The following is a 26,680-nucleotide window of genomic DNA, read 5'->3' as shown; positions in this document are numbered from 1 at the left end:
CAGTGTATAAAAGTGACTTTTTCCCTGAAACCTCCCCCACAATGGATACTGTAACTTTAAAATTTTGTGTCACTCTAACAGCAAAACCTCAGAGTTCCCAATAATTGGCTAGATTTGTGGTCTTCTGGCAGCCCTTAGTGTTCCTCATTTGGTATTAGTCTTTAATACAGTAACAACTGTTGCATTAATTAATTGTAATTCATTTGCATATTTAGCATTAGCCCCTCTTGAACCACAAAAAAACAAATTTATATTAAAAATTTCATGTTAAGTCCCTGAAATTTGTTTAATTCACGTCAGCAGTATTGTGCAGCCAAAGACAGTTACTCTGTCTGTCAGAAGACTTTTGACTAATCCGTATCTGAAATTCCTGCTATAGAGGAGAGAAAAAAAAGCACTAACCTTTAACTTCTTTGTAGACTTGAAGTCATGAGGGACTCTTGTGTTTGTGATCCTGGGTATGTGTTTATGTGTATGTGGGCAGCAGCAACAGGAGACAGGAGTGCTACTGTATAGTATGAATGAGATTTAGGGAAATGAAAGAGTGATGGTGAAAAGTGAAATTTTTCTTAATAACAATTGTTAAGAAATGAGTTTAAAAAATATTTTGTATGTTTCTTTATGTTTTAGGAGGAAAAAAAGCCTACCAGGACTCAGTAAATAATGTCTAGAAAATATGTATAACTCATCAACTAAAACATAAGGTTATTATTTGAAAAATAATTTAAATGTTTCTTGGAAGTATTAAAATTACTTAAAACTAGTGGCACTTTTTTGGTAAGTAGTCTAATGTTACCTTAATTGTATCTGTTCAGCTAACTGAGCCACAGTATCAACAAGGAAGCTGCCTTAATTCCTAATTTCAGAGAAAAATACCGAGAGTGCAAATGTATGTATGAAAGCAAAAAGCATTAGTGTATGACAAAATCTCATCGTAGTAAGTGCATAGGCTTTTGAGTCAGAAAAAACATGGAGTATATATCAAGTTCTGTCACTTCTTGGCTGTTTAATTGGGAGACAGGGGGAAGTTGCTTAACCTCTTTCAGCTTCATTTCCAAACTATAAAATAGGGACACTTACACTCACCTGCAGCCAGGTTGTAAGGCTTAAAGGAGAATATGTATCTGAAATGACTGAACATGCTAGGTGGCTACTGAGTGTTACCTATTTCATTATTCAGCATGTTCTTGGCAGATAGACTAGTGACCCAGATCTGTGATTATCTAGCTATTCTGGACTCATCATAATTTGACTTTATAGTAATTTAATTTGCTTAGTTCTAACAAGTTGTCATTCTCACTGAGGGTACTATTGGATGTAAAATAAACAATCTGTAGTTCACTATTTTCAGCCCACAGTAATCCAAGCCAGCCTCCAGAAGGTGAAAAAAAGAAAATGGAGACAAAAGGTCCAAGGGCACTAGAATAAAAAATAACTCTTGGAGAATTTTGGGAAAATGGATTATTTCAAGGCTGACATTTATTTGAAGATGTGAAATAGCATTAGATGTGTGCAGTGAATTTTGTGTTTTGAGCAGAAATGGTTGAGTGCTGAAGCCTGTAATATATTTCATTTAATAGCCTCATAATCTGTTAAATAGCTAAGTGATTTTTATTTTTATGTATTTCATGCAGCCAAATAAATAGCTATTTAAGTGCTTTTGATGTGTGAAGTAACGTACTTTTTAATTGCCACTAGCAAGTGTCCTTAATTTAGTGAAATCTCTCCCCTGTCTATTGATGGTTTTACCTCTCTGATAAGGCAGAGAATATTTATTTGTTTGTTGGTATCTATAGGTATTATAATGATCTTTTATAAGCGTGGTGATAAGGGATTCAATAATGATATGCAAATAGATGAATATGAAGATGTATATGAATGGTGGCAAGGTAAAATTCTCTTTATAAGTGGCACTGGAATTTATCTTAGGGAGAGAATTGTTTTACTTTAGGAAATATTTAAATCAGCTACTTGGGGTGGAAGGTGAGAATCTCAGCAGGGTCGGCCAGAGACATGGGAACTAAAGAGGTAGCATACCACTCCGTACAGGAAAGGAAGAGTCCAGAAAAGCTAGGAGAGGAGAAGCAGAGGAAGGAGAGAGGATGGCTAACCGCATAGCAGAGAGGTAGAGATTTTTTAAAAGGATCTCTGATATTCTGTTTTAGGCCATTTGTTTTTCTGTGATGTCAACTCCCTCTGTCTCCCAGAATTTTCAGTAAAATTGGCTGTTCACATTAATTACTTGTGGAAGTTTCGTTTTCCTTTTAGGGAAATTAGGGAAAGGCATTGGGTTTTGCAACAGGATCCACGTGGAATGGAACAGAAATGGCACACGTGGGAGAGCGAAACCTTTCATTACCTGAATTAATTCAGCAGAAGCAAACAGTTCAAAGCAAAAATAAAGAAAAATTTTGCACCAGACACTTGTTAAACACAGCAAGTTTTTTTTATTCCGTACGAACTCGGTAGGGGAAAGACCTCAGAACAGACCTCGACTCTGCCAAAACAATAGTTGGGAGGCTTTTTAAACGCTGGGGTGTGCTAAAGGAAAAGTACTGGAGGATGTCAGAGGGGAAGGTTTAGTCAATGTGTTTGCTAACTGGTGCTTATCGAAGTTAAGCTCCTACCCTCCCACAGAGACTGGGAGGTAGGGGTCCTATCTTTCTTAATGACTACATTTCAAAGGGATGGCTCCCAGGTCCTTGAGAAAGACATTCCTGAGTTGTAGAAGATATATCTCAAAGAGACAGAGAAAGGATTTATAATTGCACGTTTTCTAAAGTAAATGCTCTAAGAAAAGGGGGGTCAGGGACCTAAGTCAGGTTTTGGCTGAAACAAACTAAATTCTTTTGGCAGCATTGAGTTTTCTCAGAGAGGAACTTAAGAGGGCTGCATCATCCTAGGGATGCAGGCTTGAGTTATTAGAAACTATGTTAGTGTTCCTTCAAGTCTTTTAGTGTGTGTGTGTGTGTGTGTGTGTGTGTGTGTATGAAATTATACTAAAAGTTGCAGTTCTTATAGGCCAAGATTGAGGCCCAATTGAGAAGAGGGCTCAGAGGAGCCCGACTAAAGTTTGGTCAAGTTTTGTCAGAGCCAGGTGACCACATGAGTCTCCCCAGAAATTTTCAGGTATATTGAGGAAGGTATTGGACTTTCTACTAGTGCAAAGAATATTTGAGCTGATCTAGTCTGTATTTCAATGGGCAGGGTGACCCCAGCTAACATCTCATATACATGGAAAGTATTCCTGGTTTGATTAAGCTTCATAGGTAATACACTTCAGCATATCTGAAGAGTTATTAGGAGAAATAATTCTCTTAAATTAGTATGCTTATATAATTAAATTTTGTTTGTCTCAATCCTCTGTAATATTTTAGGAATTTGTCCATTTCATCTAAATTTTCAAATTTTTGGCATAAAGTTGTTCATAATATTATCTTATTAATTTTTTATTATTTACAAATTCATAGGTGGCCTTTATTTCACAAAATCTATATCCACTAAAATTGTTTTTTATACAACTTTTATTGTATGATACTATTCAAATGAAAAACAATTGGCAAACTCACAAATTATGTTCTTTATTTCTTCTACCTTGAGGAAATGTAGGGAAGTATTAGTTTCCAAGAGTAGGTCAGTGAATTTATATTGCCTGCACTTGAATTTTCACGTTAGGTTGGGTATGTATTACACCAAAGAGAGCTTCTGAATCCTCTGTTGCTTTGCTCTGGTAGAAGCTTAGATGGTGTGTGTTGTTGTATACACTTTTCCCCAGCCCTTTACTAAAAAGCCAGTCTCTGAAAACCATGGCCTATATTAATAAAGTCTATTATCATTAGGAAGAATGAGAAAATAAAGAATCCAAGGGAGAATTTTAGGAAATAAGATAAAAAAGAGGGAAATTTCTACAAGAGACCTACATTTTTCTAATAGTTTGGAGAGCTGAATACACAATTTCTTTTAGGGGAAAACCAAGTCTATTTGGCAAAATACTTTTTTTTTAAACATCTTGATTGAGATATGCATTAGTTTGCTAGGGCTGCCATAACAAAATACCACAGATTGAGTGGTTTAAACAACAGAAATTTATTTTCTCACAGTTATGGAGGCTGGAAGTCCAAGATCAAGGTGTCAGCAGGTTTGGTTTTTTCTGAGACCTCTCTTCTTGGTTTGCAGATGGCTACCTTCTCGCTTGTCCTCAGATGGTCTTTTCTCCATGCACCCACATCTCTGGTACATCCAAATTTCCTCTTTGTATAAGAACAACAGTCAGATTGGATTAGAGCCCATCCTAATGACCTCATTTTAACCTAATCACCTATTTAAAAACCCCTATCTCCGAATACAATCACATTCTGAGGTACTGGGTGTTAGGCTTCAACACATGAATTTTGGGGACACTTAATTCCACCCATAATGATATAATCCACATAACATAAAATTCATCCATTTAAAGCATACAATTCAATGTTTATAGTACATTCACAGAGTTGTGCAACCACACCACCATATAAGTTTAGAACATTTTCATCAACCCCCCAAAGAAACCCTGTCCCATTAGCAGTTACTCCTCATTATCCACCACCATCACCACCACCCCTCCACCTCAACCTTAGGCAACCACAAATCTACTTCCTGTTTCTATAGATTTATCTATCCTGGATTTTTCATGTAAATGGAATCATATAATTATGTGGTCTTTTGTGATTGGCTTATATTTTAGTGGTTCATCCATGTTTAGCAACTATCAATTCTTCATTCCTTTTTATTGCAAAATAATTATTCCATTGTATGGGTATGCCACATTTTATTTTCTGTTCATCAGTTGGTGGACAAGTGGTTCATTTCCACTATTTAGCTGTTATGAACAATGCTGCTATAAACATTCATGTACAAATTTTCATGTAGACATATGTTTTCATTTCTCTTGGATACCTACGAGTAGAATTGCTGAAGTGTATGGTAACTCTATGTCTAACATTTTGAGGAACTGCCAGAGTGTTTTCCAAAGTGACTGCATAATTTTACATTCTCATCAGCAATAAGCAAGGGTTCCAACTTTTCAAAATCCTCATCGACACTTGTTATTGTCCATCTTTTTTGATTATAGCCAACCCACTGGGTGTGTAGTGGTATCTCATTGTGGTTTTGATATCCATTTTTCTACTGACTAACAATGTTGAGCATCTTTTCGTGTGCTTATTGGTCTTTTGATATCTTTTTTGGAGAAATGTCTATTCAAATCTTGATTAACTTTTTAACGTCTGTGGCAACTGTAATTATGTCCCCTTTTTCATCCTGATATTATTTGTTCTTTCTTAATCCATATCGACAGAATTTTATCAATTTTGAATCTTTTAATGGAAACATCTGGCTTTATTGATATTCTCTATTATATGTTTATTTTCTAGTTAACTATATTTTTTTACCTTATTGTTTTCTCCCTTCTCCTTCTTAGGGTTTATTTTGCTGTAATTTTTTCCAACTTCTTCAGAAGTCTGCTTAGCTCATAAATTTTCAGCATTTTTTATTTTATAGTTTATGCATTTGAAGCTGTACATTTTCTTTTGGGTACTTAGCAGCATCCTCTAAGTTTTGATTCATGGCATTTTAAAATCTCCGTACTTATTTCTTTTTTAACCCATGAATTATTTAGAAGTACATTTCTTAATTTCTAGTTATCTTTTTTATTATTTATTTCTAGCACAACCACATACGGTTTCAGTCCTTTGAAATTTGTCATGACTTGCTTTATGGCCCAGTATATGTAGATTTTTGTAAATGCTTCTCGAGTCCTAGAAAATAACCTGTAGATTATAGTTGCTGGGTGCAGTGTTCTTTATGTGTCTATTAGATTACCTTTGTTAATGTTATTCAGATCTTCTATAGTCTTCTTTATTTTCTTTGGCTTCTTTATTTAGCAAAATTAATAAATTTATAGATGCAGAAGCCTAGTGAGCACATTTGCTATATTACATTATTTGAGATAGATGCTGTATAATGAGAAAGTTAACTTCTCAGTCAATAATTTAATAATTTGGGTGAGGGGATATTCATAATGCTCATCTGTAAGAATTAAGAGCATTCAGAATACCTTTTTTTGGTCAGAAGTTGCACTATCTTTTAAGCTTTGGGGGCAAAAATGCTAGTGTTGGGGCAATCGGGAATGATTGGCAGGTGCCCTAATCATTATGCCTATCTGGCACAAATATTTGGGGACTTGGATCTGTACATCTTGACTCCTTTTGCTCCAGTTACTTATTTCTCTTGGATTCACTCCTGTTTTCTCTCCAGTCTCAAAGCGTCTAAATGAAGCTGCTCTGCTCACACAAAGCTGATGTTAATAGAATTTAACCTCTGACGTTGGCTTCTGAATATTTCACTCATTCCATCTGGATGTTCCTCTTCCTCTATCACCTGGATTGAGCCTGCCCTTCAGCTCCTCTGTCTAATCTTGCTTAGTGACCTGTTTTTTTATGTGCTTCTCTGGCTTATGCTCTTTATTCTTCTTCAGACAGAAACTGTGTGTGGAGGTACCCCAGAGACCCCTGGAGGCCTGTGGAACTGTTCAGGCAGACCTGTTTCCTACCAGGCCTTCCCATCAGAAGAGGGGAATATTGTGTTGGATTCATCCATCAGTCTGGATACGGTCTGGTATCTGGTCCTCAGATGAAGATTTTCCCAGCAACCTCCAAATCCTAGAGGCCTGTCTGCTCTGCACAGAGTTCTTAGCTAATAGATCACGTTTTCTGCACTTAGCTTTCAGTTCTGGCCTCCCATTTGATTTATCTCCTTCCTTCCTCCCTCTGGCAAGCTCCAGAGTATGAGCCTTAATAACAGTCCTAGTATACCCACAATTACTGTTCTCCCTGCTTCTGGCTGTTTCCTGATTATGAAAAGACACAATATATAAAAAGAAATGAAGTTCTGATATATGCTACAACATGAATGAAACCTGAAGACATTATGCTGAGTGAAATAAGCCAGACACAAAAGGACAAATATTCTATGATTCCACTTATATGAGGTAACTTAATAGGCAAATTCAGAGACAGAAAGTAGATTAGAAGTTACCAGGGGCTTGGGTTAGGGGCAATGGGGAGCTGTTGCTTAATGGTTACAGGGTTTCTGTTGGGAGTAAGGAAAAGGTTTTAGAAATAGTGGTAGTGATTACACAACACAATGAATGTGATTAATGCCACTGAATTGTACACTTAATGGTTAAAATGGTAAATTTCATGTCATGTATAATTTATCACAATATAACAAAACAAAACAGCACAATAATGTCTCCTTGACCTTCTTCCAAATCCTGCAGGGCTGTGCCCTTTTCGGCTGCCTCTTAAATATTAGGGTTCAGCAGTCTTTGGTCCTGGGTTCTCTCCTTTTATTGTCCTGCCCTCTTCCTCTGGGGAATCTCATCCAGTTTGCTAATTAGATGACTAAAGCTATATTTTTAGCCTAAACTCTCTCCCAAGTAGCAGACCCAGGTTATTAAGTGACTACTTGAAATCTCCACCTGGATCTTCCACCAGCTCTTTAATCTCATCATCTTCCATCTGAACTCATCCTCTTCTTCCCAAAGTAGTTTTTCCTTCTGTTTGTCTTTAGCCTTCTGTTCTCTACCAGCCACAGTTCCCCAAACCAGACACTCAGGTGTCTCCCTCCTTCTTCCACATCCAGGCTCTCACAGAGCCCTATCCTTCTCACTTTACTTTGCCCAATGCCCCACCACATACCCTACAGCAAAGCCAAGCTGCCAGCCTGCCTCTGAGGTTGACTCTGTGCCTTTGGAAATCTCCTCTTTCTGCCTGGAATGTTTTAGAATGACTTTTCTTGCTTTGGTCTCTCTTCTCTTTATCCTCAAATTCTCTACCCCCTCAACTTCAAGACCGAGGTGCCCCCTCACTTTCTCAATCAGGCTGTCACCTTCCCTCTGCAATCTTCTTTTCTCTGGCAGAATAATCTTTCGGTCCTTCCTACCTAGAGAAGGTGTTCTCGCAAATCGGTGTAAATGGAATCGTTTGATAAATCATTTTATCACGGCACTCAACACGTTACAATTCATTGTAATTTCTTGTTGACTTGTCTGAGGGTCTCCCCCAGTAGACTGTAATCTTCTCAGAGGTGTAGAAGTGGAGAGGTGGCTCCCAGATGTGTTTTCAACACTTGAGGTTCATGTATTTTTCAGAAAAGTCAGTTCACTTTATGTTTTATTCTCTTTGCTGTTAGATGTTGCTAAATGGCAGTCACCTAACTATGCAGAGCGTTGCTGTAATTGCACGTCCCTCCAGCTTTTCACGGCCACTGCAGATGCTTTTCTGATAGGCCTAATTTCATATTTTAGTGGTTTTAAACTTACTGGGGCATATCTAAAGATGGATATTGCACATAATCTGTATAGATGCTAAGAACTGAGAAAAAATCCTGGGGGATCCCTGAAATTAGTGCTTCACAGTGTTTAAAATTGCATCACTTTCTCATTGTCTGATTTAATGATGACCTTAGCCCTTTCTCAAAACAATAAATCACATATGTTTTTACAATTAAAATGACACACAATTAATTTTATTTTTTAAAATGTTGAATATTTTTGTACTATAATCGGAGACTGTAGAATTCCAAAGCAGATTTGGAATTTATGTTTCTGAATAAGTGCTACCAAGGGAGAGAGACAGACTCCTATTTACTTCAGTCTTCTTAATACTAGTTTAATTTTGATCTGTTGCAAGTAGCATAGCAACTGTATCAGGCATGGTTTTCCAGAGAAGCAGAACTAATTTTATATAAATATATATATGATATATATATATGTATGTGTATATATATATAAAATTATATATTTATGTTTATATAAGGCTTGTGCGAGCAGAGCAGTTTCATTTAGAGGTGCTGAGACTGGAGAGACAACAAGAGTGAATGCAAGAGAAATAACTAATTGGAGCGAAAGGAGTCAGGATGTACAGGACCAAGTTCTCCAATTGAATTGTAGAAAGGGTAATGATGTTGTCTGCAAGCATCCAGTAAATACTATTTTATAGCCTAAGAAAAATACAACATACTAAAATGAGAAGAGAGAACCACGTGAAAAAATGTCTTAACAACAAAATATTTGTCAGTTATGATTGTTGGCATCTATATTATCTATCCATTATGTACCATTTGTTACTAAGAATGGGCCATTTAAATGCCTTAAGTATTACTTAGAATAACCAAATTAAAACTTAGGAGAACAGCTTTTGCTTTAAAATTTCTGCTACTTTGGTAACCACATCAAATTAGGAATGATGCTTGCTAACCTTTAGAATGGTCTTCCTCTGGGTCCAGCATTGTGCTAAGCAGTGCAACTATTCTGTCCTTCAGTCCTCAAAATGACTTTATGATCCCTATCTTGGGAAATGGGAAAACTGAGGCACAGAGAGAAGGGTAAGTAGCTTGCCTAAGGTTGCTGGTAGGATCAGAGTTTGAATCCGGGAAGCCTGACTCCAGAACCCTTTTAACTACCATCTTATAGGGAATTATTTTTAACTGTTCTAAAATGCTGAGTCATCACTATTAGTATTCATGTAGTCACATTTTATTTTATTAAAAAATAGGCAATACTCTTATGTGGTTCAAAATTTAAAGGGTATAAAAGGGTATACAGTAAAAAAGCTCTCTCCAAACCTCATCTGTCAACTATCTATTCTCCCTCCCATAGGCAACCAACAAACTTTCATGCATAGATTAATTTTTCCCTCTTTTTACACAAATGGTAGGTTACCATGTGACCCATTCCATATCTTCCTTTTCCCCTTAAAAATGTATCCTAGGGGGGCCAGACTGGTGGCGTAGTGGTTAAGTTAGCGTGTTCCACTTCAGTGGCCCAGGGTTCGCAGGTTCGGATCCCAGGCGCGGACCTACACACTGCTTATCAAGCCACGCTGTGGCGGCGTCCCATATAAAGTAGAGGAAGATGGGCGCGGATATTAGCCCAGGGCCAATCTTCCTCAGCAAAAAAGAGGAGGATTGGCAACAGGTGTTAACTTAGGGCTAATCTTCCTCAAAACAACAACAACAAGAACATATCTTAGGATCTTTCTATATTTTTATATAAAGTGCTTCCTCACTCTCTTTTAGTGCTTGCCTAGTATTCTATTGTATGGATGTCCCATAATCTATTTAATCTGTCTGCTATTAATGGACATTTAAGTTTTTTTCCAAACATTTGTTTTTACAAAAAGAATTTTGTAGGGGCCGGCCTGGTGGCGTAGTGGTTAAGTGCGCATGCTCCGCTTTGGGGGCCCGGGGTTTGCGGGTTCAGATCCCCTGTGTGCACCAAGGCACCACTTGTCAAGCCATGCTGTGGTGGCGTCCCATATAAAGTAGAGGAAGATGGGCTTGGATGTTAGCCCAGGGCCAATGTTCCTCGGCAAAAAGAGGAGGATTGGTATCGGAGGTTAGCTCAGGGCTGATCTTCCTCACACACACACACAAAAATAATAATTTTGTATTTCCCCAATTGTGAGTATTTAATAACAGAGATTTAGTTTGTCTAAACTGTACAGTGTTTTTATATTCATTTAAAAATTTTATCATAAATTTATATGCTTTAAAATCCAATATGTGTAAAAGAGTATATTTTAAAAGGTCTTTTTACCCTTCCTGTCTGTCCCCAACCTTCCTGCCATAGGCAACCTATGTTATTAGTTTCTTGAATATTCTTCCAGAGATATTTTATGCATATATGAACAAGTATGTACATATATTTCTCCAACCTTCCTTTTATACAAATAGTAGCATACTATACATACTGTGTCTTTCTTTCTTGTTTTTTTTTTTAACTTGACGCTAAATCATGAAGCTCTTTCCATATCAGAATTTAAAGGAAAATTTCATTCTTTTTTTTTCACAGCTATGATAGTGTTCACTTTTACTATTGCTCCAAAATTTATTTAACTAGCCCCTTGATGGACCTTTACCTGGTCTTCAAATCTTTTGTTTTTACAAATAATGCTACAAAGAACAACCTTGTACAAATGTCATTTTACAAGTGTACAAATAATTCTATAGGATACGTTCCTAAAGTGGAATTGCTACTTCAGGGCGTATGCACATTTTTAATGTTGATGGATATTGCCAAATCATTCTTCAATTGTATCAGTTTACACTCTGGCCAGCAGTGTGTGAGAGGGCCTGTTTCCCACACTTTCCCCAACAGAAGATGTGATCTAAGAAATAGTATCTCAGTGTACTTTTAATCTGAAGTTCTCTTTTTATAAGTTGAGCATCTTTTCCTATGTTTAAGAGCCATCTGTTTGTCAACACATCCTGTAATATCATTTATCATTTTCTATTTTGGTGGTGGTGTTTTTTTAAATAGACTTAAAAGGAACTCTAACGGTAGAGAAATTAGCCTTTCATTTCAGGTTCAAAATGGATATTTTTTCAACTTTTCGTTTGTCTTTTGACTTGTAATTTTTTTTAATAAAGAATTTATAATATTTATAGGGATTTATCAATCTTTCCTTGTATGGACTCTAGGTTTTTTTTAATGTTGCATTATATTGATAATTAAATCAACACCTTTAAAATAAATCAGAAATCTAAGAAACTTTATAGTAAAACAAAAAAGAATCTGACATAGATCCATATTCTTTTATAAGGTGTATGTAGTGTGTGCATGTTGTGTATCCTCTTTTTTTCCGCATCAACTTTGTAACACGTCTTAAAGTATCATGGTTTATTCAACAATTATTCCATCCATGTGGAGCCTCTAGGTTTTGTGTCATACTTGGAAAGGCTTTTGCTAATCCAAGATTATAGAAGAATTCTCCCATAGCTTTGTCCAGTACTTTTTTTTTTTTAAACAGTTTTATTTATTTTTTTGTGAGGAAGATCAACCCTGAGCTAACATCCATGCCAATCCTCCTCCTTTTTTTTCCCCCAAAGCCCCAGTAGATAGTTGTATGCCATAGTTGCACATCTTTATAGTTGCTGTATGTGGGACGCGGCCTCAGCATGGCCGGAGAAGCGGTGCGTCAGTGCGTGCCTGGGATCCGAACCCGGGTCGCCAGTAGTGGAGCAGACGCACTTAACCGCTAAGCCACGGGGCCCGCCCCTATCCAGTACTTTTTAATTTATATTTTGATCTATCTGGAATCTATTTTTGTGTAAAGTTTGAGCTTTATTATTTTTTCCAGACGGCTACCAGTTGTCCCAATAAAATACTATGTCAGTTAAAATGCTTTCAGCTATACATGACAATAACCAACTAAAAACAGCTTAAACAATCAGCACGTTTATTAACTCACATAACAAGAAATCTGGAGTAGGGTTGTTCCAGAGTTGGTTAATTCAGTGGTTCAACAATGACTTCAAGGACCAAGTTCTTTCCACTTTTTCAGTGTGTTGACTTTATTCCTTTATTCAAACTAAAAACTGAGGGCTGTGTCTCTTACACTGTACTCAAAATAAGCTTAGTGCTTATAAGAACTCCATTTAATGCGATAATGACATTTTTGTACCACTAAACTTGGATTATCAGGTTTGCAGAATATATTTTTTTAATTGATATCATAATAGTTTATAACATTGTGAGATTCCAGTTGTACATTATTATTTGTCAGTCACCATATGAATGCGCCCCTTCATCCCTTGTGCCCACCCCCCAACCCCCTTACCCCTGGTAACCACCAAACTGTTCTCTCTGTCCGTGTGTTAGTTTATATTCCACGTATGAGAGAGGTCATACAGTTTTTGTCTTTCTCTGTCTGGCTTGTTTCACTTAACATAATACCCTCCAGGTCCATCCATGTTGTTGCAAATGGGACAATTTTGTCTTTTTTATGGCTGAGTAGTATTCCATTGTATATATATATCACATCTTTTTTATCCAATCATCTGTTGATGGACACTGGGTTGCTTCCACGTCTTGACTATAGTGAATAATGCTGCAATGAACATAGGGGTGCATAAGCCTCTTTGGGTTGTTGATTTCAAGTTCTTTGGATAAATACCTAGGAGTGGGATAGCTGGATCATAAGGTATTGCTATTTTTAATTTTTTGAGGTATCTCCATACTGTTTTCCATAGAGGCTGCACAAGTTTGCATTCCCACCAGCAGTGAGTGAGGGTTCCCTTTTCTCCACATCCTCTCCAACGTTTGTTATTTTTTGTCTTGGTGATTCTAGCCATTCTCATGGGTGTAAGGTGATATCTTAGTGTAGTTAGAATATTTTTACACTGCAAATAAATTGAAGTAGGAATCACATCTTTCAAAAGTTTCAGCTACTGTGTCCAATACAACAAATATGACTTTATCATTCTAATGGGGGCTATGTGGTTACATCCGGAGTAGGATTTGGGAAAACTTATACAACTCCGAGGGAATTGGCCAAGAACTTCCTCAGCTCCTCACCAAATCCTGCAGCCCACCTGCCTCTGAACCCAGGCACCTGTCTCTCTCTTGGGTTACAGTGCAAGAAGCATCCCTGCTCTATCCAAAGCCAAAGGCCAATCCTTCCACATGGCTGTGTATCTTTAGTCATTCCCTGGCTCTCCTTTATCATCAAACGCTTTCCCCCTCCTGGACTGTTTTCATCAGCAGTCTAACATATCTCTCTTGGCCCTCCATCCCCCTCCAACCACCACTCCATTTCTTTTCCTCATTGCACGGAAAGATTTCTGAAAGTCATGTTTAATTTGCTACTTTTTTGTCTTCAGCGCCCATTCTCACCTCAATACACTTCAGTCAGGCTCTCACTCCCCCATTCTCCCATCCCCACATTGATAAGAAACAGTTCTTATTAAGGTTGCCCTTGTAGACATCCATGAAGTTAGACTCTTTGGATTTTCCTCTGACTTGCCTGGTAGCTTTTTCTCAGCTTCTTTTCTGGCTCCTCCTTCTCCAGTGGACCTCTTGCAGTACTCCAGGCTCTGGTCTGAGTTTTCTCTTCTTTACGTGAACTCTAGGAATCGGAGGCCAAGTCACAGCCATCAAGATTAGAGTGCATTAGTCTTAAACAAACAAAAAACATACAAACTTAGAAAACCCAGAAAGTTGATGCTATCCTTGTTCTCTAGCTGGTTTTCCACTGATACTTCACTTTCACAACGGCTCCCTCTAAGTTCAAGTTATTATCGCTCTTACAGTAGTTAATTTCCAAGAATTCTAGGATTAAGTGATGCAATTTATGTGGCTGTAACTTTAATAGCACTATGTAAAACACAGCCATTATGGCTGCAGAATTTCTGCCAATCTGATTTAGTTCTAATGCAAATTCTGCCGTGCTTCCTTATTTAATTGCAGCATGACTTGAACCAAAATTTTCAATTTCATGAATCTAATTTAAAACAAATGAGCAAAATGAGAGTAATAAGGGACTGTCTGTGTATATATTCAGGTCATGATGTGCAGAAGGACTGTGAATTCTCTTGCCAAAATTTGGGCCAGCTGCTTCTAAATCTGAATTGGAATTAGTGTATATGTAGAGCCAATAATTAATCAAATGTCTAGAATGAAAGTAAATCACTTTCAGAACTGATTATAGAGAATGAAAAACAACTAAGAAAAGTGAATTGTTATATATTGTGCTAACTGCCGTTTGTTGGCGTATGCTGTAAATCACTCATAGGAAGCAACGTCTACTTATATTTGCTTTCATCAATTATATAAAGGGGTATAGTATAGCTATAGAGTGTTTTAATCTTGCATATAAACACTGTATTTAAAGCCTTATTTGGTCAAAATGCTTTTTGGGAAGGAAGACAGAAATCCAATTCAAACTTCCTTAACAAACAAAAATGGGGAGGATTTATTGTTTCATGTAACTGGGCAAGCCAGGATTCGACTAATGCCATGTCATCAGAGAATTCTTTTCTTCCAATCAGGGGCTCTCCTTCTGGTGGACAAATATCCACTAGCAGCTCGGTATTCATATCCTACCAGTTTATCAACCCCAGGGGAAAGAAAAAGTCTTTTTCAATGGTAACAATAGAGAAATCCTGGGCAAGATCCTGATTGGCCCAGTTTGGAAACAGATTAACCAAACGTATTTTAAAAGCCCTTGTGCTCCTAGATTACTCTTTTCTCCTTCAAAACTGTTATTCCTGCAATGAGCTGATTAGTTAAATTGTAGCTAAATTTTAGGAGACTGTAATCTGATTAAATGGATTCACTTTAAGGTATTTAATATGATAGCTTTATCATTTTTAACCTACATGAACTGATAATTGGTACAATGTCAAAATCAGAAAAGAAATTTAAGGCAGTGTGGATGGAGACAGTTTTAATCAGGTACAATAAATAATGCCAATGTAGAAGAGGGTATATTTCTTTCCATACACGAGGCATATAAATCTGGACATCTCTGCCCTACTACTCACACCATTTGTGAGTGCAAATATTTGGAGCTGTATCGGAGGGATTACAGCTGTGGGAGTGGTCTACCCTTGGTTTGGGTAATAAGGGGTGCATTGTCTGTAGAGAACAGAAAAGCAATAATGAAACTAAGTCTGCTTGCATTTTTTTTGTCATCAGTGTGCAGAAATTCTAAACAATGTAAATGATATAATATCCCTCCCCACCTTGATGGACCAGTCCCACTGTTCTTGCATCCTCTTGGGGTCCTTGCCAATACTTCCTCCCATCTCCCCATTCAAGCACACCAGAATAGAAATCATATTACTTTTCACAACTATTGATACTTAACTATGAAATGTAATGTGTTGGTGACTTGCACTATAAAGAAAAGAGTGAACTGTGACTCCAAGAGGAAATAATCAAAAGACTGTGCTTTACAAAATGGATTACAAATAATGTCAAAATGTGTGTTGTAAGCATAAGTATAAGCTTGTATTATAAATGATAGAATTAGCCCCCAAAATAAATTCAACAGGAGAAGTCTGTTCTGGAAGAGAAATTCATTTTTGTCAGCTGAGCAAAAGAGGCTTATAAGAAATAGCTGTTAAACTAAGTGCAAGCATATGAATTTGATTTGGACCAGAGTCTATGTCATTTCCCCCATTCCCATGTAGCCCTGCCCCACACGGAGTATCATTGCTGGTCCAGTAGGTGGCACTCTTCTCTTTGTGCACTAGTACTGAACAAACAACTTCTCCATATACAAGGTAGTTAGAGCCTTGCCTTCAGAAGAACTCATAGAATCTCTTTTATCTATGGCAGTAATATGGTTACAGCTTTTAAAAGGGCAACTGTGCTGGTCTGGTCTTTGTCAGATTTGAAGATTGGTACCTACACATCTAAATGCCCCTTTGGTTCCAGAGTTTGTCGTACTTATTTCTAAGCCTTATGGGTTTCTGTTAAAATACCTGGACTTCTACTCTGTGTCTAAGGTCTTATGCAATGCTAGAGAGCTATATAAAATTGTGATGATTCATATTTGAAAAGCATGTTGAGCAAAAGCAATGGTTCTCAAAAAAAAAAAATCGGTCTTTTTCTAATAAAAATCTCACACATCCCTGGAACTCCTGAAACTTCCCCTTAAGAATTATTGATCAGCAGAAGTTGGATTCTATCTTCTACACATTCTCTCTAGAAAAGATTTTATCCAGCTTAGTTTTCTATAGTTTGTATTATGAAAACAGCTTTTTGTGTCTTTCAAATATACAATTAAAATATAATGGTACTTTTTTTTCCCTTTCAAAATTGGTCCTAGTGCCCTTCCTCCTGGAAAGTGTGATTTGCTGGTCACAAAACCAAGATACTATACTAAGCATAAGAATAAAAAGAACTTAACATTGATATGTTAATAAAACAAGTAATATACAGTTAAACAGTTAATAAAACACCTTTTCATTTATTACTTCTTGTCATGCTAGCTTCATTTAGAGAATGTTAAATATGTGCTAGGCCTATTAATATGTATTAAGTGCATTACATATATGATCTCATTTAATTTTCACAGATACCCATTTTGAAGATAAGGAATATAGGCATAGAAAATTTAAGTTATTTCACCAAATCATGAGGCAAATCAGTATCAGAATGAGAACTGGAGCTTCTAAAGCTTATACCCCTGAGAAAGACAGGACATATTAGATTATTGCAACAATTTTGCTAGTAAGTGAATGAGCTCCATTAAAAAAACCCAAAAAATTCATAAATGACTTTCAATATTTAACCTCCTTTGTACAACAACTTATAAGAGATATTGTTGATAAGCTTAGGCATTCTTTAGAAATTGTACAAAGAGAAGAGGGGAAGGGAGTGTTAAGGAAAGATGGGAGGGTGCCAGGGACAAGTTTAATTGATTTTACAGTTTGCCTATGGTTAGCCCAATCTTTGAAGAAGATTATTCAATAAAGAATATAGGGAGATATGTTTTAATAAGCAAAATGTGTTTAATTTGCAATGTGTATTACAGTAAACAGGTCAATGTCTTTAATATATATAAAGCTCTTCCAAATCAATAAGAATAAGAAATCAATAGGAGAACGGAAAAATATAATGACAGCCAAATCACAAAGGAACATGTATGGCCAGAAAGTCCATGGAAAAAATAATTAATCTTTCTCATTAAGAATTTCAAAATTAAACAATAGAATGCGATATCTACTTTGACTCTCAAATTGCCAAGTATTAAAAGGAATAATAAAAATAATGATGATAATAATAAAAGATACGAAAATGTCCAATGTGATTGAGGAGTAGGGAAACAGGCACGCATACACTGCTGGTAGGGGAATTAAGTTACATTTATACAATAAACTATCATGGACCTAGATCACGATATTGAATTAAATGGAAATGTTCTAAATGAAAATTTATAATACAGATTACAGAATATATATCGAGCATCATTTCATTTTGGTATATAAATAATTATAAATAAGCTTATATGTAATTATAAATTATAATTGCATACATATTTATAGGTAAATATGCAGGAATCTATACCAAACTGGCAACGGGGGTTATCTAAAGATATTGATGTTGGGATTTAGGTGACTTTTAACCCTTTTTTTCGTTTATCAATAGTTTCTAATTTTTTAATAGTAAAACCTGGATTACTTATGTAAATAAACAAAACCGAGATTTAAGATAAAAGTAGTAGTATCGTGGTTAAGAGGATAAACTCTGAAGTGAGATAAGTCCAGGGGACAGTGACTTTAGATAAATAAATATTCCCACCTCAATAGGTTTTAGTGAGGACTGAATTAGATAACTGATGTAACCTGTTGTGTCTACTTATCAATCAATCAAGTAATTACAGAGTACCTACTCCTATATCACAGGGCAGTACAAGGTAGTTGGCGAAGTGTAAAGAACTTTGAGATTGCCCCTGCTCTGCAGGCAGTTAAATGCCCAAATAGACAGATGTCACTAACTCAAATGAGAACATGGCAAACAAGAGGTTCATAGTTCTATGACACACAAGGGAATCCCAAAATACATGCACATTTTAAAGGTAATAAATGTCTATTAAACTAATTTGCTCCTTCAGAGAAAAGTATAAATGGGTGAATTTTATGGTATGTGAATTATATCACAATTAAGATGTTAAAAAAGGTAATCATTTTAGTATGTGATATATACCTGGAAGAAATGGTCTTAAGAGTATCTTAATACAAAACACTCTTAGACGTTACAAAAACTAACCCTGCACAGGAAATTTTCTAAGCTAGCTGATTTGATCCTATGAAGTTGAATCTGGTTCACAAAGTTATTGAATTGCTTGGAGACTCATTTTTAGTGTGTGATTAATAAAATGATGCCCACATAGGATTTGCGGCATAATATTAAATACTATGACTAAAATAATGAATTCCTTAATGTTTCCTGTAAACCGATTGGGCAAAAAGAGCTTTATTTGTGTTTAGGGGAAAAAAGGGAGCAGAAGTTCTTTCTTAATGTAACATCGATGATTTTCAAGGTCCAATTAAAATTCCACTTTCTCTAGAAAACTGCTTCCTTATCACTCTTGTCTTACTAATAATAACAATTCTAGCTTCCATTCACTGAAACTTACTATGTTCCTGGGAATATGGTAAGTGCTTCACAGACCTGATCAAATTTAATTTTGACAACAGCCCATGAGGTAAGTGTTATCAGCTCCATTTAACAGATAAGGAGACTGAGACAGATAAGTTAAGCAACTTGACCAAGTCACATGGTTATTACGTTATCAGGTTAGGATTCAAAGCTGGAACTGTTGGGTTACAAAGCTTGTTAATACTACACCATACAAATCCTTCCTTGTCCCTAGTTCCATCTGTGAATGCTACAAATGAGAAAAGAATGATAGGTCAGAATAATCAGTCTTTTCTCAGAGTGTTCCCAAACAAGAGGTGACAAGCTAAAACTATACTGTGGCAGAAGATGCAAATTAGTTTTCTTTAATAACAATAACAGTATACTGAGGCACAATTATAGAAATTTATATAATGAAAGGAATTACTACTCTGAGCAGATATACTTAATTCTAAGAGCTGACTAGAATATTAAGAAAGAACTGAACATTGAATAGTTTAAATTATTGAGTAGTTATCTGGAAATGCTCTTTATTCATTGAGATCACAGCTTCTATTGAGTCTAGATTCTTATATTTTATATTTCATTTATTCACTTATTCAGTGGTTATCTATTGAGTACCTATTATGTGCCAGGTGCTGTTCTAGGCATTTGAGATACATCAGAGAACATAACAGACAAAAATCTCTGCCCTTAAAGAAAAATAATAATAATGAAAAAGAAAAGAAATAATTAAAAAAAAAAACAAGAAACAACAACCTCAACAAAGAATATCCCTGACCTTATGGAGTTTCCATCTCTGCGGGGAGAAACAGACAGAGAAATATGTCAGATGATGCTAAGTGATATGAATAGAAATAATGAAGGGTAAGGGGCAGGGAGAGATGAGAGCTGGTGTTTAAATATGGGGCATCAAGAAAGCCTCTCTGAGGTGTTAGCATTTAAATGGAGATCTGAATGAAGTGAGAGACTTAGAGAGGGAACCATGTGAATATCTGAGGGAAGAGCATCCTACATGAAGGAAGAGTACGTGCAAAGGCCCTGAACTTGGTGTGTCCTAGAAGAGCAAAAAGGCCAATGGGGCTGGAACAGAGAGAGCAAGAGGGAGAGTGGTAGTAGATGAGGACAGAGAGGAAACCAGGCCTAGTGTCAGTGATAGACTTTGTGGCTTTTTCTCTGAAGAAGGGAGACCAGTTAGGAGACTGTTGTAATTATTCAGGTGAGAAATGATGGGGATGAGAGCAGTGGAGGGGATGAGAAATGGTTGGATAGTGGATGTATTTTGAAAGTAGAAATTGAGAGGATTTACTGAAAGATTGGCATGTAGGGTGTGAGAGGTTGTGTGTGAGGTGTGAGAAATCTTTGTGTTAAAATACTAGTTAATAAACTCTGGAGAGAAGAGTCTTCCAAGTCCTCCTCAGGCCTGGCTCTTGTGTGCACGGACCATTGACCTTGGACGTTAAGTCAACAGGAGTCTCTCAAATCTGACAACTAAGAATAGGAAGAAACGAGCGGTGACCCTTCTGCCCAAGCTAGTTCTTGTTTGGGAGAGGCTGCCAAGGTAAATAGAGGCCGTGGGAAAAGAACCAAATGCCCTTTCGAATGAACTATTTCCAGTTTGTCAAGGAGAGGAAATGAACCTAAGGGTGTAAGAACAGACTCTGATCAATTCTTAAGCTTCAGGGCTGGAGCATATGGTAGGACCCAGCCTTAGGTTTTCCATATTGTAAGTTTTTCAATTTCTCTTTTTTTTCTTCATTCCCCACCCACTCCTTGACCCAACTTCTTGGCTGCAGGAATGGACAGTTTACCATTGGTTCTCAGACTTCAGCACGCGTCAGAATAACCTGGAGCGCCTGTGAAAACACAGATTGCTGGGCCTCACCCCCAGAGTTTCTAATTGGGGCGCTGTGTGTGTGTCTGTGTGTGTATGTGTGTGTGCAGAGGGGTAGAGAGGGAGAGAGCTGAAAGTTTGCATTTCTAACAAGTTCTTAGGTGATGTTCGAGAACTGTTGCTTCTTGTACAGAAGGGTGTGCAAAGCAATGGGCTCTTGAACTCCATCTCGTGGGATGTGAGTGGGGAAGGTTCCAGCTCCCAGAGGTTTCCAGTCACCACGGGAATTGTCCACTCATTCCAAGGTGTTTCTCGGCTGCTCTAAACCGCTGAAAATAAGAAGGAAAAGCAGGCGAAGAGAAGGATCGGGAAGTCCTTCCAGACTAGACATCCCCTCGGAGCTCTCCAGCGGAGCAAGGGCGGGAAGACAGCCCCCGGGCCAGCCCACAGATCCTCAGAGGCCGCGGACCTGGAGGAGGCGCCCCAGAAGGCGGCGCCTCTCGGAGGAAGTTTGCCATTTAATTGCAGAGCCCAGTTCTCCGACGCACCAACCTCCAGGAGTGAGCAGCGGGCACCGACGAGAGTTGTGAGTCCCGCCCGGGGTGCGGGTCGGGCAGCCGCGGCGCTCAGCATCCGCCCGCACCGCCGCCATGGGCGGCGCGGTCTCCAGCCAGCTGGACGAGGGCAAGTGCGCCTACATCCGAGGTACGCCCGCCCGCCTGGGGGTCTGCAAAACCGCCGGGACCCTTGGGCCAGGCTGGCCGCCCAGGCCCTAGCCCCAGAGGGGGCGTCCCGAGCGGGTGCCTGCAGCGCGCCCCCGGCGCTCCACGCCCGACTCTCTACCCGCTGGCACCGGGATCGCAGGGCGCACGGCGCCTGGCGGAGCAGGTTTCTCCCCTGGGAGGCCGCTGCGCCCGCTCTGGCTTGGGTGGGGCTGCGCTGCAGCCGAGAGCGGGCGGGCGGGGATGCTTCGGGAAGCGCGCTGGACGGTTGGAGAGGCAGGTGCAGGCTGCAGGGTGGGGGACGAGTTCGTTTCCTCCGCTCCGCGCGCCTCGGTGTCTGCTCTGCCCCGCGACTAGAAACACCTCGCCCTCCTATACCTGGCGCTGGACTTAGAACTGAGCTCCTCCTGATCTTGCTGCAAAGAGAATAGCGGGGATGTCCCGCCTTTCTAGAGATTTCCCCGGGGATTCCCGGCCTGTAAAGCAGAATTTCCCTCCTGGTAATGTTGGCCTGGTTTTGTACAACGCGGCGTTGGCTACAGCTTCACTTGAACTTCATAGTAGCACTTGTGGGATGATTTCATCAGAGGCAGAAAGAACAATGTCATTATGCTCCCAGGTTGTTCGGTTCCCTTCCCTTCTCGGAGAGGGGGCAAAGCAAAAGAGGAACACCGGCGTATTTTGTAACAGTTGTTAAAGTTATAGAGGGGGAGAAACTCATTTTGGGAGACTTTCAGAAATATAGTGACTCAGTAAAGGGTGTGAGGCAGAAGAAAACAAAAACCGAACTGAACTGAAACTGCAGGAAATCATGACTCTATCTCCTGGGTGCATTTGGCCTCTGTCTCCTCCCTCCCCCGCAACCTTGCCCACAACCACTACCTAACATTTGGTTATCTTGTGAATTTAGTGTTTTTCTGGCTTTAGAAATACCTTCTAAACTAGGTGTTAAAACTCTAGGTTTTACCCTAATTCTGTAAAGAAACGGTTAAGTTTTTCCTGATAACTCTTTCTGGCCCCTGAACCTTTTCCTAAGAGGAAAGCATTTATGTAGTGTCCTTATTCCATGTTTGTTTTCGGTCACCACAACATTTAAAACCATTTAGAAAGGATATCCAATCAGGGCACTTGAGAGCAATGTAATTGATTTTCCAGATTCCTGCTCTGGTGCTTTCTGAGGTAGATCATCAACAACTCCTACTGTCAGGGGATAAATCTTGGTCAAGTATGTTGTTTATTTAAAATGGGAAAAAGATGGATGACTTATTTATATTAGTGAAAGAGCTAAACTAAGCCTGCCTTTGCTTACAAATGGGGCTATTTGTTGTTGTTTTCACCAGTGTGTAGGGGACTGAAAAGAGCGACCTAGGAGAACATAATGAGAAGGAGCTTGCATTTAGTTATGAGCAAAATATGTTTATGGCATTTATTTTATAAGACTTTATGTCACTGAAAAATTTAGAAATACCTAAAGTTGAAGGATGGCCATCCACAGTCATCATTGGAAGTCCAGCAATGTGAGGGATGAACTTGCTTGAAGAAGACTTCATGGCCGTGACAGTCGTTGCTGCTGATGCAAGTATTGTACTCATGTGATAAGAAAATGTGTTACCTTTTTAATTCTGAAATTAAATTATTATGCGTACAAAAGCATCAGTGCACAGGAAGGACTTGTAATGAATGTATTCTGAACGAATAAAACTATAGCAGATTGTGTGGCCGTCATTACCTCCTCCTGTCTTGTTCAATTTTATCTCCTCATTCTTTGTTTGGGAGGGCCCTTTCAAGGTATGTAGGGGTGGAGGGAAGAGAAGAGTTAAAGTTAGAACACCTCCAGAGAAAATGAGACGTTGCCTCATTTGAGAATACTAGTCTTGCCAAAAGAGAAAAGCACCTTGGAAAAATGCATGGTGTTGTGAATTGTTAGTGCATGAGCAAATGAAGGTCATGGGACTGTGATTTCCTGATGGTTTTGAAGTCCCAGATCCCTGAAAAAAATCATAACCCTATCTTTACCACTTTGCCCATCCTTTAGCCCATAAATATTCTCAAGCTTTGATTTAATTATAAGCAGAACAGTTGAAAATATGACGTTAAAGTTTAAATACAATTTTATGACCTCTTTCTCATAAAGTAGCTGCCTGTGAAATATTATGGATTTGAAAGCTCCTGTAGCTGAGACAGTAACTTTCTTCCAAGCTTGATAAACTTTGCTAACATATGGAGAATAACTAGTCAGTGTATTTGGAGTGAGTTTTGTTAACTTAATCTTGTACGTGTTATAATCAGCTGCATTTCTAGTATGCTAATGACTTTGAATCAGCATTTACTTTTAGACAAATTATTTAACAGCTGCCGTTCAGTTCGTGTGCCTCAAAACTTTGTATAAATAGTGATCTTTGTCATATGGATGTTTTGAAAGTACAGTATTTCTTAGGATTTAGTAAATCTGTAGGTAAAGGGATATCAGAGGTATTAAGGAGTTACTTCGTTTCTAACAATGTTAGTTTTGAAAATTACTGCCGCACTCATGTTTCTTACAACAGAATAAATTTTTAGGATTGTTTTTAGAAGACTTTCAGTAACTTCCCTTGATGTTTCTGTTAATAAATAATACTGAGATCCACTTGTAATCACATGGGCAGTGTCATGAGTTAGCCTTCAGAGATGCTTTTAGCTCTGAGTTAAAATGGTCTTCCTTTAATGAGAAAGAAACCTCATCTAATCCAGGCATCAGTGGTCCATTTAGGGCACTTTTCTCTGTTTATGCTGTGTTTTCTTTTTCTTTTTAAACTTTGGGTATGTCTAAAAGTGAACTATAGCTTCAAAAAACAGTGTTTTCCTGTTCAAGCAATAATTTTATTTCCTTTTTTAAGTTAGCATTGAATTGTTAATGAATCAGGAGAAAACAAACCTGGAAACTCTCCCATAATAGTCCTGTGAAGGGTCAGAAAAGGCCTGGAAAATCAGTGCTGCAGCTGAGAACTGTGGGAGACACAGGTCCTGGGTGAGGCTGGTGGACGCCTCTAGGCCTGGTAGCAGCAAAGAGCAGTTAGGAAAACTGTTCTTTTCCTCAACTTGCTGTTGCGTAGTCAGTCACACTTAACCTCTAAAGGGCCCAGTTGCTTCCTTTGAAATGCTCATCAGTGATCTGATCCTTAGAAAGTAAGAAATGAGTTTCAGCTTAAAAACAGCATGTATTTCTCTCAGGGGAATTTTCTCATATTTATACCATCAGGGTTAACTTAGGTGGCTGTATATGAAATTTATGCTGATAGCAGTGTCTGGAGTGAAGTCTCCATAAACAAGGAGAATGGAAGATACAGAGAGCTGTGCATGTTTGCAGTCTACTCATGTGTAATGCTGGTCCACACATTTGCTTATTCTTCACTCATAATTTGTTGGTAGGCGATGGGCATAAGAACTGGTCTTATTTACCTGGATAATTATGACAATGTAATCTTAGAGACCAACTTCTCTGGCTAGTAATGGCAATATATTGTAATAGAAAGTTAGGATATGGAGTGTGATAGACACTGTTGGATGCCAACCCAACATCCTTTCCCCATTCCTCTTTCAAGACAGACCCCTGGTTTTGTTCGCGTATTGAACCGCCTCTGTGTAACCCTCTGTTTCAGAGAGGCTAGTCCCACTTATGACTTCTGAGGGGTGGGTGCTTATTGGTGCAAGCCTAACATGGTGGTGTGTTCTCCTTGCCAGTGATTATACAAGACATGGGATAGTGATGCAATCTGGTCAATGAAGCTTGAAGGGAAGTTTGCTGGCTGCTTCTAAGAAAGTTTTCTTCCCTTTTAAAAATGAGCCAAAGGGAAGAGAGTCATCCTTTCTCCCCTTCTTCTTTTGAACTTTGGAGCATCTGGTGATGCCTGGAACTGCTGTTTTCATCTTGATGAGCAGGAGGGAAGCTAGCTTAAACATGTAGCCAACACTTGGAGCACTGACAGGCTGAAGTAGTCTCAGAGAAGAGAAGCTGGAGCCCTGCCACAGCTTGCTAATCACCTGCCTGCCCTACTCCTGGGTACTTCTTTTTTTTTTTTGTGAGGAAGATTAGCCCTGAGCTAACATCTGCCAATCCTCCTCTTTTTGCTGAGGAAGACTGGCCCTGGGCTGACATCCATGCCCATCCATGCCCATCTTCCTCCACTTTATATGGGACGCCCCACAGCATGTCTTGCCTAGCGGTGCGTTGATGCGCACCCGGGATCCGAACCGGCAAACCCCAGGCGGCCGCGGCGGAGCGAGTGCACTTAACTGCTTGCGCCACCGGGCCGTCTTCCCTAGGTACTTCTTGTTACGTGATATACTAAATCCTCTTTGAGTTGGGGTGGTAGAGACGGCTAGTTATCTTCCAATATTGTTGTCCCCGACTTTTTAAAATAATAGAACTTCCAGATGTTAGCTAGCCACGTGAACTCCCAGAATAAAGCTGTTTCCCAGCCTCCTTTTTAACTAGATGGGGTCATGTAACTGAGTCTTGGCTAATGGGACATAGGTAGAGTGTTGTATGCTATTTCCAGAAAGTAACATTGAAAGGAAAGGGTGTGCCCGTCTTTGTCCTATCTTCCATTCTGCTGGCTAGATTGTGAGCATGGTAGGAATAGCCATCTTGGACTATGAAGTATCCTTTTAAGAAGGGGTTCATGCAGAGTGGGTTAAGTGGACAAAAGGAGCCTAGGTTCCTGAGAGCTTCGTTTAGTAGAACCTCCATACCAGCGCTGGACTACTTACCTCTGGACCTTAATAAGAGAGATAAAGTTTTGTCTTATTTAAGCCAGTGTTACCTGAGGCATTACTGTTATCCACAGACAAATCTTATCCTACCTTATATAACTGTCTTGTGTTACTTGTGCTCAAAAGCATCATAACCAGTACACTAAGTGCTGCCTTACTGGGGCCTCTTTAAGAAAAATTAATCCAAAGAAAGTAGGAAGTGGATAAAGATTATGCTGTTAGTATTTGTCTCAGTTCCTAATTTGTAGAAATGAATGGATTCTCCTAAGAAGTGAGGAATTGCAGCTCCCCAGGTGGCAACAGCATGGATGGGAGGAAGAAGAAGGAGAGGCTCGGTGTAAATAACCCACAAATATATATTGATCACATTATATTTTGATTAAAAAAGTGCCTTCAAGC

General features: G+C 38.6%; 1 protein-coding gene across 1 annotated transcript in view; it reads left to right on the top strand.

Moving 5' to 3' along the window:
• The first annotated feature begins 21,319 nt into the window (after window positions 1-21,319).
• Window positions 21,320-26,680, top strand: part of NIBAN1 (niban apoptosis regulator 1) — a 152,880-nt gene continuing 147,519 nt past the window's right edge. Inside the window, exon 1 of the mRNA XM_004424929.3 lies at window positions 21,320-21,512. Within this exon, the coding sequence (XP_004424986.2) occupies window positions 21,458-21,512 (55 nt within the window). The 5' untranslated portion in view covers window positions 21,320-21,457. The remainder of the gene's footprint in view (window positions 21,513-26,680) is intronic.

Source organism: Ceratotherium simum, chromosome 2 (assembly GCF_057802395.1).
Source record: "Ceratotherium simum simum isolate JZ-2026a chromosome 2, ASM5780239v1, whole genome shotgun sequence".
Taxonomy (NCBI): Eukaryota; Metazoa; Chordata; class Mammalia; order Perissodactyla; family Rhinocerotidae; genus Ceratotherium; species Ceratotherium simum.
The sequence above is the reverse complement of the archived record's forward strand: the minus strand, read 5'-3'. Positions and strand labels throughout refer to the sequence as shown.